The sequence below is a fragment of the Falco biarmicus genome, chromosome 1 (genome assembly GCF_023638135.1).
Source record: "Falco biarmicus isolate bFalBia1 chromosome 1, bFalBia1.pri, whole genome shotgun sequence".
In the NCBI taxonomy this organism is placed as follows: domain Eukaryota; kingdom Metazoa; phylum Chordata; class Aves; order Falconiformes; family Falconidae; genus Falco; species Falco biarmicus.
In genome coordinates, this window is record NC_079288.1 from 49,746,427 (window position 1) to 49,759,616 (window position 13,190).

Genomic DNA, 13,190 nt, shown 5'->3' on the forward strand with positions numbered 1-13,190 from the left:
CCACACCATGGCCACCCCCAGAGCCCCCTGAGCCCAGACGGCCCACTGCACCCTTCTCGGCAAAATGATCCCAGGTCAGCACGAACCAGAAACATGTGAAACATTTCTGGAGAAAAGAAATTACAGGAATCCGATCACTTTTGTACTCCATGTAAGTGCTGCAACACCTACGCGTTACAACACTTAGCCTGTTTGGCTGGGTTTCGGTTTTTTCAGAGGACTGGGTGTCTTTTTCTACCTCCCCCTCTCCTGAAGGTTACAGTGTGATGTGTGTGACATTTTATTTATACCATAGGGTATGGTTTTATAAAAGCATAGCTAAAAACACAATTCCCCTTTAAACTGAGACAATGGAAATTGCACTGTGGCTAGAACTTCTAGAGTTCTGGGAAGTGCCCCTTTAAACTTGGATTAAAATAAGATGACTTAAATAGATACAAAATGATAATAAAACACACCTTAACTTGCTGATATGCATCATTAGGTAAACTGCATTCAAGGTGAACACGTAAGAGGCTGGCATTCATAGTTTCTGCCTGCAAGAAAGAGAAGAAAACATCAAGCACATTGCTTCAAAAGACTTATATAAATCTGATTCACACACTGTAATTTATAAAGATAATAGAACTGTTTCCACACATGTGACACAGCAACATAAGGAAATGTTTAAAAATAAATACAATTATTCTGTACAGTAGGCCTCCAATCAATCTCCAGTTCTCAGGAACTCCATCAATATCTACTTACTTATCAAACTATTGTTATACATGATTACTAAATATTTATAGAGCATCAACATGAGCAACCCTTTCATATGCTTTCACATGTTGATGAACTGTGTTCAACACAGTCTTTTTGTGTAATACAAAGGCTTCTTTCCTTGTTTTCTGTGTATTTTCTTTGCTGATTGGATACTGCAATACGGCTGCTAAGCCAAGAACATGATGTTTCTGTTTGATACACAGGCTTCATGCCAAAATGGACAGAGAGAAAATACTTGTTTTGCCTTTTTATTGATTGGAAAGGAAAGAGAAAAGAAAAGATGACATTGATTGTGCCAGCTTGTAAAGCACTCGTAAATCTAACAGGGCAACAGAACTGACAAAGCCAAGCACAGTTCAGGAAAGCTATCTGGAAACCTGGACCACCACATTACTTGCACAAACTGCTCCACCAGTATATTTTAATTCTAAATTAAGAAGACAAAACAAAGTTAGAATAACAAACCTGTCACTCTATCAGTGCCTAATTACAGCAAAATTACCAGGTGATTTTAAGACTGATGTGGACTCCCCACCCCACCCCGACCCATTTCACTTGTGGTGCTGAATTAAATATCTGAGCGGGGTATCTGCAGGTTCAAGTTTCTGAAGGTGTCAGTGCAACTGACTGAAGAATTTCAATAATTTGATGCTGCAAAGCGAAACTGTGAAGAAAAGTTTTGGAAGCATCCAACACCCTATTTTGCATCTCCCTGGGACAGTCAGGAGGGGAAAGGGTGCATGTGCACAGAGTGCAGGTCTACCACACACGTGGCATTTCATGGGGTCTAGTTTTATAAAAGCAAAGCCAAAAGGAAGCCAACATACATTCTGCGTTCCCGATTCAACCAGATTTCATACCAAAATGACTGGGGCTTCACACAAGAGGGCGATGTAACCTCTGCAAAGCTGTTCAGCAGCGACCCAAACTTTGTCCCCGGTGCAGCTCTCCCGGGACAGAAACCCCTGTCAACTCCTTTCTTTTTTTACAAACGCTTTTGTCCTCATCAGATTTTGAGAGAATAAAAAAACCAAAACATTTGATTCCAAAACATGCACCACTTACTAACCTCTCACGGCCATGACTAGTAGTGGAGTTTTAACAAGACACTAAGATCTTATGAAAAGCAACTTTGTGGGTCACTTTCTGGTCAGATCAACGTTTACACTTAGAATCCCCTTCTCTGTGGTTCTTGAGAGAGTGCTACTGCTGTCACGGTCCTAAATAAGGAGTTGTTAGCCCTTATTCAACACTATTGTAGTTTAAAGTAGTTTAAGACCCCACACCCCTAAAAAAAAAAAAAAAAATCAATAGTAAGTTACATCACATTTTTCCAACTTTTTTTTCTTGACCTGGCATGTATCTACATGGGAAGCTGCTGTCACCTTAAAATTGAAGCTCCTAATCTAACACACATGGGGGGGGAAGTGTAATTGGGGTGTATTATGTTGATCTATTTTCTACAGGAATTTTCTGTTTCTCTTTGTGAAGCTATTTTCAGAAAAGGAAAAGGGTTTTCATTTATCTAAGGCAGACAACAGACGCATAACTGCCATGCCCACTATCTTACAACACTGGTAGGATGGCTGTGTTAACCATAAAGAGCAGATAAAGCATCTGAGAAGAAAACACCGTCAGAAGCAGAGTTTCCAAGGTGACAAAACCAGGACCATGTCCACGTCTTCCAGCAGTGCAAGCACTCCGTTTACACCGTAAATACCACTGCCTGTGAATCAGAGCAGAGAGCTGAGTTACGCAGCGTATGTTTGCACCAGAGGTGAACTGAAAAGGAGAGGCATGGCACAAGGGGAAAAGTTAGAAAGACCGCTGCAAAGTGTACAGCCACTGCCACTTCATTACCTGGTGTCTCTGTTTTTTATTAGGTATGCATGCATGCACACATACTTGCACGTATACACATAGTCAGCACCCACAAATCCTATATGAACTGAATACAGAAGTCTGATAGAAGCCACACGAATTAAATTCTTGCCAGTTTTGGTAAGACCTTACATTTAAATTTTAAAACAGAGGCCTCTTTCAAAAAAACTCTAAAAACATGAACCATCTGACCTGCAAGGAGCCCTGCTGAAGATCTAGGATTCTCAGTGGGGGACAGTACAGTAAGCAATTACTAATTGATCCCTCAAAAAAAAAAAAGAGACAGAGCACCAACAGACCAGCTGGTGCAGGCCAATTCAACAACCACCAAGCAACCACAGACCCAAGGTCACTTTTAGGGGTAGAATTCCTTTTTCTGCCTACGGTGCTCTGTCAAGCAGACATGACTCTATACAAGATTTTCACAGAGATATTCCTGCATCATTATCAGGACTGTAGAGCTCAAACCACTTCCTGGGGTTTGGCTACAGTGTAATTAGAAAAGAACAAACATTGAACAAGCCTTCCCTTCTTCCTGCAGGCTGATACTTCAGCTCCTCTCCTGGACAGTCCTTGGCCCTAAAGAGTTATTTTCACTCTGAATGGTGTTAATGAGCTGTCTCTGCAATAATGATTCAGCAGAGTTTCATCAGTTTTTTGCAGACAGTTATCAGGATGGCACACCAAGAAAACCCCACAGTCCTACTACCTTCCTTCTCCACGCCCAAGCACCACATTTGCACGTATTTGTTTCTCTGATTCTGCATACAACAGCACAAAACATAGCTTAGGGAGTCCTGGGTTCCCAACAGTACTTGCATTATTTCCTATGTTGTTTGTTCATAAACTCTGAACGCCTCTGGGAAATCAGCAAAGTGATGCCTGTGTCTCCTAAGGCAAGACATTCTGCCCTGCAGGTCACTCCTCCATTGACACTTCCAGTGTGTTTGCACAGCATTTTGAACACAGCAAAGCAGCGATGTAGCTGCTCTGTTAGTGCCATCCCAATATTAAACAATGCCAAAAAACAGGCAACTGGAACAAAGACTACATCCAGAAGCTGGATAAACAAAGATGACCTATATGGGTTCCGCCATCTGTTACAGCTTAGTGGTAACTAGCCAATGCTGAATGGCCACATGGACACACTATGAATTCAGTGTTGGACACAGGTCTTCCTTTCTCACAAGCGAGCCAGGAGCACAGAAATCCTGGGATCCAAGACCACAGCCAGAGCACACCAATCCTGAATCCTTCAAAAGCTGAAACTTTGAAAAGAGTAACAGAGGGTGAAATTCAACAGTGGAAAAGGCAACCTTGTCTTTTTTCTTTCTTTTCTTATTAACCACAAGAGTTTCTGCTAAAAAAAAACAAAACACAACACAGAGGGAATGACACAGAAAAATGAAAGGCCTGCATACCTTTGCCTATTAAAAGGATAAAACCAACATACAACATCAATGGAAGTTAAATTTCCACAAAAATTGCAAACACAAAACCTGTCACATATAGTATTTCCAATGGAAATACTACTGTAGAGGTAAACTTTCATCTATAATCACTGGGGATATATCATATTTCCAACATAAATACTCCGTAGAGGCAAGATTTCATCAACATCCCTATGTACAATTCTGACCATTCACCTTCAAAAGAAATCTTTACAAACTGCAGGAGCTGCAGAAAGCAGTAGTCAATTTGGTTAAAAAACAGACAACCCATCACTGAAGAAAATACTACAGAGCCCAGGCCATTCAGCTTGGCAAAGCAAAAGCTGAAAGATGCGATGCCACCTACGCATGCTTCTGGGTATAAGTGTCAGAAGCAGGAGGAGCTGCATAAACTAAATGTGTATCTTAACAAACAAATATAAACCAGTCACAAAGCAATTCAGACTGGAAGTCAGGTGTAGGTTTCCAACCATCAAAGGAGTAAGAGTAAGTATTTTGGGTTATGGCAACAATGCCTCCAGCAGTTCTGAGGAACCATTTTACCAAGCACATGATGGGACTAAACAACGTTACCTTTCTGGCCTTGATGATCAAGGATGTCAGTATTACCAAACAACTTAAACACAACCACCTTTAAAAGAGGAGACAACAGAGGCGAAACATACAGACACACACCGTGCAGCACTTGGTAAGCTTTACCACAGGTTTCCAAGTAGTATCAGTAGACTTCAGAGGTAAGGACACCTTTAGTCTATCAAACTAGACATTGTCACCCAAGATTATAACTCATTAATCCCAAGATGACAAGGGATGTGTAAATGATGCTTACATTATCCTGAACTTACGCTGGTATTTTACTGTGGTTAAAAATAAAGAGGGGAAAGCAAATACACACAGTTAAGTGAGTATGACTCGTTTGGTTTAAATGTTTTTTTCACTACAAATCTCAATTTTACATTTAATCTTTAGATCTGCACATGTGTAGTCACTCACTCAAGACTCATAGACCTCTCTTCCTTCCACAGCTTCTGAGCCTAAAATAAAACCTGGGCAAAAAAAGAATCATACCAATTTTTATGGGATCTGGATCAGAATATTAGTAGGTTGAATGGAAGGAGGCACTTCTGGAGAGGACAGCTATCTGTAGAGCAATGTCCTTCTAAAAGCAACCTGTACTCGAGCAAAACATGACCTTATAGGAAAACATTCCTCACTATACAGTAAGGGAAATGTCAAATGCTCCCCAGAACTTCTCTACTCAGAAATTCAGACAGAACTGCGAAGCTGCAGAGTCTGCATCCAAACTTCAGACAGTACCTGACAAGAACCCATTGAGCTAGACATGAAGATGCAGACAGACATGTCAGGAACAGCATCCAAAAAACCCTTCTCAGTTCTACTGCTAGCACCCCAAATTACAAAACCTGAAGATGTTTGCTTCCTTTGCAAGAGTCTGTCTGTGCTGGCCCACAAGTAAGCACACCTGTGTGATTACAGGAAAGAGACTGGTATAGAGGAGAGGAAAGGAAAAGGAAGAAATTGTGCATTATCCTCAGGTAGAGGTAAGCTTGACAGGTCTGAACACACTGACCTAACATACAGACTGAAAAATATCTGAGCTGAGAATTTTTCTCAGGCAGAACAGAATACAACATCATGAAGACAATCAGCACAGCTTACATTTAGATAAATGATTGAATTCTGTTACATGCCAAGATATTCTAAATATGGTTTTGAAAAAAATAAAACTGCATACAATACAAAAGGGAATTTGAAAGATCAGTTTTTCCAGTTAAGTTATTCCCTTGAAAGGTTCTGTATGGCCTGAAAGACTATGAAAATACCTGCAGCTGCAACCAAGTAAAAGAAATCATTAAAGCTTCTTTCAATTGAAATAGTTATGCCTCATAAATCCACTTTGTTGTATTCTCTGCTGCTCCCTGGTTTAGTCAAGCTGAGGTAAGCAAAGCTGGGACCTTCTGCACTGATCCAGGCAAGAGGGGATACTCCAGCCTGACTCCCAGCTCCTGTTCTCAGCCACACGGCACGTTGTGCTTTTTAACTGCGGCAAACTGTTGGCACAGCCCTGCTGTGAACTGGCATGGGGAATGGGTCTGAAGTAAAAACTAGAAGAAACCCTAACAGCCCCACCTCTGTGACTTTATAGTACAAAGCTGGGGTTTTTTTAGGACAGATCAATTCTCCAGTTTTGTTCAGAGCAGGGCATCACAAATAGTTTTGTCAGCGCGCCACAGGAGCATGAACAAGGAACAAGTGGGAATAGTTCAAATGCCAAAGACTGTCTCATAAAACCAGAACACCAGTTAATCACAGTAGCCCTGTACCTTGCGACCTCTCTCCTGCAGTCACTAGTCCTTGGACTTTTTGTTTATGTTCTTTGCATCCCAACAACCTGAGGATGAAAATCTTTTATATCTAAGACGATGATGTTTTGTCACCATTTGAAATGTATACTGTACCAGTGTGTGTGATGCCTGGATGTTTTCAATGTGTGGAAGCAGTAAGTAGGCGCTCGCTAGCTGCACTCTAGGTTCTTCTGGAGAAGACGTCAGAGTTCCCATTCCAAAAACCTGGTGTTAAAAAACCAGGACATTACAGCAACATCTAGCTTTTCAGTTATCACAGTAACACAGATAAATGTTTTTTTAATTATAACAATCTTCCTAAGAAACAGATTGGTTTTTTTACATGAGATACTTTTAAAAGACAGCTCAGAAAGTTCCAGTGTGGAAAGTAACTATACACACAAATGGCACCTTAGCATCTTCACTCATTCAGGCACTATTACAAAAACAAAACAAAGCACTCACCAGCAGAGCATTAGGTTATCTCAACAATAAAGAATCTAAACTCTCTCACTATTTTTCAGGCAACTACAATACACATAACACCATTTGGCAGTGCAGTAATTTCTGGACAAACTTTGCTCCCAGTCCAGTTGCATACTGAATTCAATGGCTTTGCCTTAAAAATTGAGCTAAATAATTTTTGCTCATTTTGGTTTTCAAAGTCTGCTGTTTTCAAAGCACTGTAAGATTTGCAAGTTGAATGTTTTTACTGCATTCATATTCCACTCCATCAAGATTAGTTTATGACAATGAGATGCAAGATAATGGGGGGTGGAGGGAATAAATCATTAGAGATAAAGAAAAATGCCTTGGGGTTTTTCACTTGTATGAAAAGATTATTTTTTTTTAATAGAAACCCCCCCGTGTTTTAATTAAGAGGATAATCCAATGCATTCCATGTTCACTGAAGATCTCTGACTACAGATAGAAAGTATCAAAGGGAATATACTTTTTTTTTTTATGGAGGCATTTACAAAGTGCATTTTACTATAATGGTACCTCTTCTCCATTTGGGTAAATTTTCTGTACATACTCTTGCATAAATGCATTAGAGAAACATCAACATGTTTCAAGGCTTCTGGGCTCACAAAAGCACTGTAACGGTGCATCAACTTCTCAAGTTATGCCCAATTTTGAAATTCTTATAAACCTAAGGCAAGCTGAAATCATGGGCAGCTACTGCCTCTGTTTCAGGTGGCTGGCAAAACAGTCCATGAAAACCTGTCCATTACTGATTTCAGCAGCAGTCCAACAGGAGACAAACTGATTTTTTGACGGCACTGACAACTGCTTCCCTGCAACTTGTTGATATAAGGCCCTGGCTGAGCCTGGCAATAAATCACAGGGTCAGAAGGGAGTGCAGGGAGACGACAGGTGTCAAAAAGAAAAGGTCAATCACTCTTCACTCATCCTTGATGAAAAGTTCCTGCCAAATGTTCCTGTTCTAGTAAGTACTAGATAAATGCAACATTTTTATTAAAAATCATGTATTTCAAATGAACTTACCTATGCTTCAACTCAAGGAGCTTTGTTTCCAGCACAGTATCAAAGTGTGGGAATGGAATAGCTGGATGGTTGATTAAAGCTGGCATTGTTTTTAAAATCACTGAATTCAGAGTTAGACTTTTCTTTAACAAATTAATAAAAGCAAAGAATTTGGAGTATATAATGTCCCTTATGAAAATTAGAAAAGCTTAAGACTTGCTTCAATTCACTACTTCATCAGGCAATAAGTGGCTTTAATGCACAACCATTACTTCAACTTTCACGTTTAAGGGCCTAAACCTCTCACCCTGTGTGTCACCCCCAATGTGTTTACATAAAATCCTGCACAATAGCTGAAAACCACCTGAAGTATTTCCTAAATAGGTTTTTCATGACAAATGCATTCCAGCACAGTGCAGTCTAGACTGCAGTATTATATGAAACCAACTAGCAGTGACAGAACCATGCTCTTATAAGTACACATATACCAATACACTTAGTGTTACTACCCCAAGTAGCCCCACTAACCGTAGTAATTTTAACCATACACATGTATGAGGGATCATGAGACTAGCAAGACCAGGTAAAAGGGATGAATTGCAAACACTACCCCATCTGATTTGTACCAGGAATTCAATGAACTCTGAAAGTCTGTAAGTTCAAGATCTATCAAAATTACTTAACACCCAAGTAAATCCAAAACTCAAGCTAAAAATAAGAGCAGTTACCTGATATGAAAGTAGTCCATGAGATGAGGTATTTATAAATAATGAGCTTTCAATACTGCCTTCTTCTGTCGGCAGGAAGAGTACTCTGAAAGAGATTTTTCCCATCACTGGAATCACCTGCAGAGACCACAAAGAAACTTGCTTGCTCGAGCCAGTGATCACGACACCCTCCGTTCAGTCGCGCAGCCCAAGAGACGTTCCCACATGCACACACCTATCTAGATCCCACTAAGCAGAACCTCAGCCCCGAGAAGTTTCATCTGTCCACAACTCTCGACTCTTACCACGGAGAAAAACTGAGACCACACAGCAACTTGCTGGAGTTTCGTGGCTAGCTTGGGCCTTGTCAGTCAAGGCTCCTTTTTGCACAAGAACAGCACCAACAGCCTCTGCATAAACAAAAATGCTTCCCTGCATATAGATACCTATTAAAAAGTGAATCAATGCCCCCTGTGATATATAGTCAGCTGAGTCAATGATGTTTGTGTCTGCACAGTAGATCCATGCAGCCACAGTAAAAACACAAATCAGATGAAAGCACAATAAAAACCCTTTGCACATCAGCAGAGGATAAAATCTGGGCTTCATCAAACTGAGATCATAGTGATTCATTCTTAATATGCCTTATATTGTTATACATTGTTAAAAAAAATCAGAGTTAAAATAATGGTCTTAGATCATAACGCAATTCTGCTCATAATTGCAATACAAAATACATAAAACGTTTCACTGCACTTTTTTGAGAAATATGCAAGACCACTCAAAAGAGTGAAATTCAAGGCTGTAAAACACCCACATGCCTGTGGATTACTGTATAATGCTGCACAGAGCAGAATGAGATTCAAACAGCCTCTTTAACACTGAAAAATTCTCCTCTTTCTCTGTTATTGTAAAACACATTTCCTACTGTAGGTTTTGGATGTCTTCTCCCTTACCCGTCTAAGCAGAAGTGAGGGAAAAAAAGTGCTAGCAAAACAGAAAAGAAGTTGGAGGTCCTACAAAAAAGCACGAAGAGAAAACGCAGAATGAAAAGCTTAGGCCAAAAGAAGCACGAAGGCTTGGCACCTGGCCATTACATAGTTTCCAAAAGTACATCAACACTCACCCGGCTATGAGCAGGAGACACATGAAACTGTCTAGTAGCTGTAAACACTGAATTCACTACAACTTCTCTATCTCTACTAGGGTTGTAGGCCTGCAGCATTTTAGCTCGGGGTAACCCCAGTAATCTAAAGGCAGGGGGGAAAGAGAAAGAAGTTACTCAATTTATAAGCACAGGCAAATACACAAAAAAGGCAACAAACACAAGTTGTTCTAAAACATGTTGATATGCAACAATTTCCTATTTGTAATTTCTCTGGAAACATGCCAAACATATTTTGTCCTTTAGTATACAAAGGCAAGTAACATTGGCATGTGAGAGGTACACTTCATCTGAGTCACCAGGAGTCTAAGAAATAAACCACCCATACAAGGCACAAAGTTTGGAATCAAAAAGTTTAAATATCCAAAGTCTTGTTTTGTCAACTAAAGCAACAATTCTCTTAAGGCTTCTGCTTTAGCTAATGCATCCTAAACCCCAGCATCTTATACATTCCTTCTGTGCATCCTCTGAAACATCCCTTTAACTCACAAGGGGCCTGTGTTTCTTTCTAGTTACTGATAAACCAAAGGCTGATTATCATTTGAGAATAATTTTTGAAATTTTCTTAGTAGAGAACTACAAATAAAAATCTCAAGTATTCTACCAGTATGTTTTGCCTGGGACTTTCTGGATTTTTTTTCAGAAGTTAAAGGAAGCAACAAGCTCCCACTCCACTAGGAAGGCAATTTTTCAAGAAATAAACCACCAACACGAAGAACTGGTTTGACATCCATGCAGAATCACCTGAAATGTACCCATAATGTGTTATGGTTCCCTATTCTCTTTTCCTCCTTCCTAGAACTGTGTTGATTTTCATTTACAAAGTATAGCAAGGCAAGAAACACAGCTCCAACTCTGTGGCAATTACTTATTATTTCTCTTTTTCTTTCAGAGGATGGCATGATCTCAGCTAATGCTCTTTACCCAAATGTAGCCCAGTATAGTCGTCCCTCCCCACTTCGTTACTGAACAAAATAAGAATAATGGAAAATACTCACTGCATTCCAAAATGCAGAACTGATGGGTGAAAATGTAAGGCCCTCCCATTTGGAGGCATCTTTGCTGCGAAGCTGAAAAAAGGGAAAGAAGCCACAGTTAATATTTAGCGGGCATGATGCTACACATTGCAGGGAAGGAAGATTACAGGCGCTCATTACTCTTTGTATTCTAATCATACTCTATATCCCAATCTTTTCATACATTCCTCTCACTACCATAGACTGTGCTTTAAAAAAGTTCCATACAACAGCATGTGCTGGAAAGTTCATGCCAAAAAAAAAGTGCAGTTTGATAAGTATCCCATTTTAGAGGCAATGCTGGCTTGGACAACCTCCCTTCCTTGCACACATCCCCTCATTGCTGCTGATATACCCGTTCATGGGGTTGTGCCGTGAGCTACAGAGGGAAAACAACTTTAAAACGAGTCCTGAGGAATGAAAATTATGTCAGCATGGAGCAGATCCTCAGTCTCATCAATTCAACATCCACACAAGCACTGGCACGAGCACACCTGAGACACACAGAGGCAGAGAGGTAAACAGCAGCTTGGGCAAAAGCCAACGTCAAAAAAAGTTCTTGCTTAGCTGTGGCTTTAATGCAAAAGCCAAGTAATTTCTTATATGCAAAGAGAGTAAGAAATAATGCGAAACACATCATCATCTTTCCTTTGCCCTAGGAAAATTCACAATAAAATTCCCATCAGTTCTAGCACTTTTTTAGCTTATTTCAACATGAATCGATGCCCTATAACATAGAAATCCCAGGCTATCTTCACCACTTTCTCAATTACAACTTGTCCTCCACAAGTCCCAACAACCACAGTGGTAAAAAACAAGCCCAGCACTCGTTCATTATGTTGACGTAGCCAGTCCTATGCTGTTAAAAACTTCCCCAGAAGCAGTCTGCATGTTGCGTAGCCAGAACCAGTTTCATCTTCACTGCATGATACTAATAAGCATCCTAACAAGGATGAGTCTGAGGAGGGAGGGACGGACCGTGGGCTCATAAGTTACCCAAGCTGCTTTGCATAAAGTGTGGTAGTACAGTTAATTGTTCCCCAATTTAAAAATGTAGTTCTGTAACATTACACCTTTAATATATTAAAGTACCTACATAATTCTGTTGTTACATTCCAAACCAAGAGAGACGTCATAATTTATTACCAGTCATGAAAAATGAGATTTACTATATATGAAAACCTACAGCTTTATGAAAATGTTTCTCATACAAGGAAGCAAACTCTCTCGCTGTTGTAGGGGGAGGCATGCAATATATCCAGGTAGCGTTTCTGGGGAGCTGCTAGCAAATAACGCAAGAGCCGATGATGCAGAACTACAAAGTCTGGGTGAATGACAGTCTCCTTCCAACCGCCTTGTCTCCGGCCAGGCCAACCTTGCTCCATTCCTAGAAACACCAGGGATCCAGAAGGGAACCAGTAGCTTCTTCCCCTTCCAAAAGACAGCCTCGGAGACGTACCCAGGGGGGAAGTCTGAGTACTGTTTTTGTAAACACACACAAATTAAAACTATTACTACAGTAAAGCCCCAGGCATCTGGGGGAAGGCACACTCCTGAAGGATCCTCAGATCCTTTTTGTATATGCACCCACACACATACAGTAAAATAGAAGTTAAGCCAGTGGTTTATGCGCTCCGTAAGTTTCTAGTGTCTTACAGTTACTGCTGAAATACTTTTCCCACCAGAAAAACCTTTGCTGAGGATGAGAAGCTGAGTGCTGCTCTGTGCCCATTGGTGTAACTGGCAGTGGCTCTCCAAGACCCGCTGATCCTCCCCCTGGGGAGCTCTGGCAGCACCAGCTCTTTTCCTCTGACCCTCCCTCTCTGCAACAGGCACCAACGCACTGGGTGCAAACGCAGCGTGGATGTAGGAGACCGTATCTCATTCGGTTTGGATGAAGAAGGCTTTGCTGTAGCACTGGTTCTGAAAAACACACTGCATTACTGTTCAGACAATAATCACAGCCAAGCCTCTCATGGTCAGAAAATGGGAAAAGCCCTATGAGAGCAGCAGCAGGATCCCAGGGCTGCCGTTGCATTCCTTCTGAAGACTGGGATGGCTGAAGTGAAGCCTCAGCTAATAAAATTCTGCAGGCTCTGAGCTGCACGAAGGTAATTTCAGAGCATCCCTACACACCACTCCCCAGCAGCCCCGGGAACCGGCCCATGGTTCCAAGACATCCAGCTTCTGCTCTGCACCCCACAAAAGCTGCCAAATTGCTCCAAGATCCACCCTGGCCCTAAAAGCAGAAGAGCCACATTCCTTCGGCATGGTGCTCCTAACCCTGCCCGCTGGCCAGCTCCACCGCCTCTGCGCTGCTTATCAGCAGCCCCAAAGCACTGCCAAAAAATAAC

At 41.1% G+C, this 13,190-nt stretch overlaps 1 protein-coding gene across 4 annotated transcripts in view; it reads right to left on the reverse strand.

The window, feature by feature from the left end:
* The window catches only part of TMEM131L (transmembrane 131 like), an 82,965-nt gene that overhangs the window by 35,627 nt on the left and 34,148 nt on the right, over positions 1-13,190 (reverse strand). For 3 of the 4 annotated variants that reach the window (XM_056335687.1, XM_056336580.1, XM_056334829.1), the window contains exons 4-8: positions 10,819-10,890; positions 9,782-9,905; positions 8,677-8,793; positions 6,575-6,685; positions 459-536 (exon numbers count right to left, since the gene is read on the reverse strand). In XM_056335687.1, coding sequence (XP_056191662.1) covers positions 459-536; positions 6,575-6,685; positions 8,677-8,793; positions 9,782-9,905; positions 10,819-10,890 — 502 coding nt within the window. Of the gene's footprint in view, positions 1-458; positions 537-6,574; positions 6,686-7,969; positions 8,612-8,676; positions 8,794-9,781; positions 9,906-10,818; positions 10,891-13,190 lie in introns of those variants that run through there. The other variant, XM_056337438.1, reaches the window with a different exon arrangement.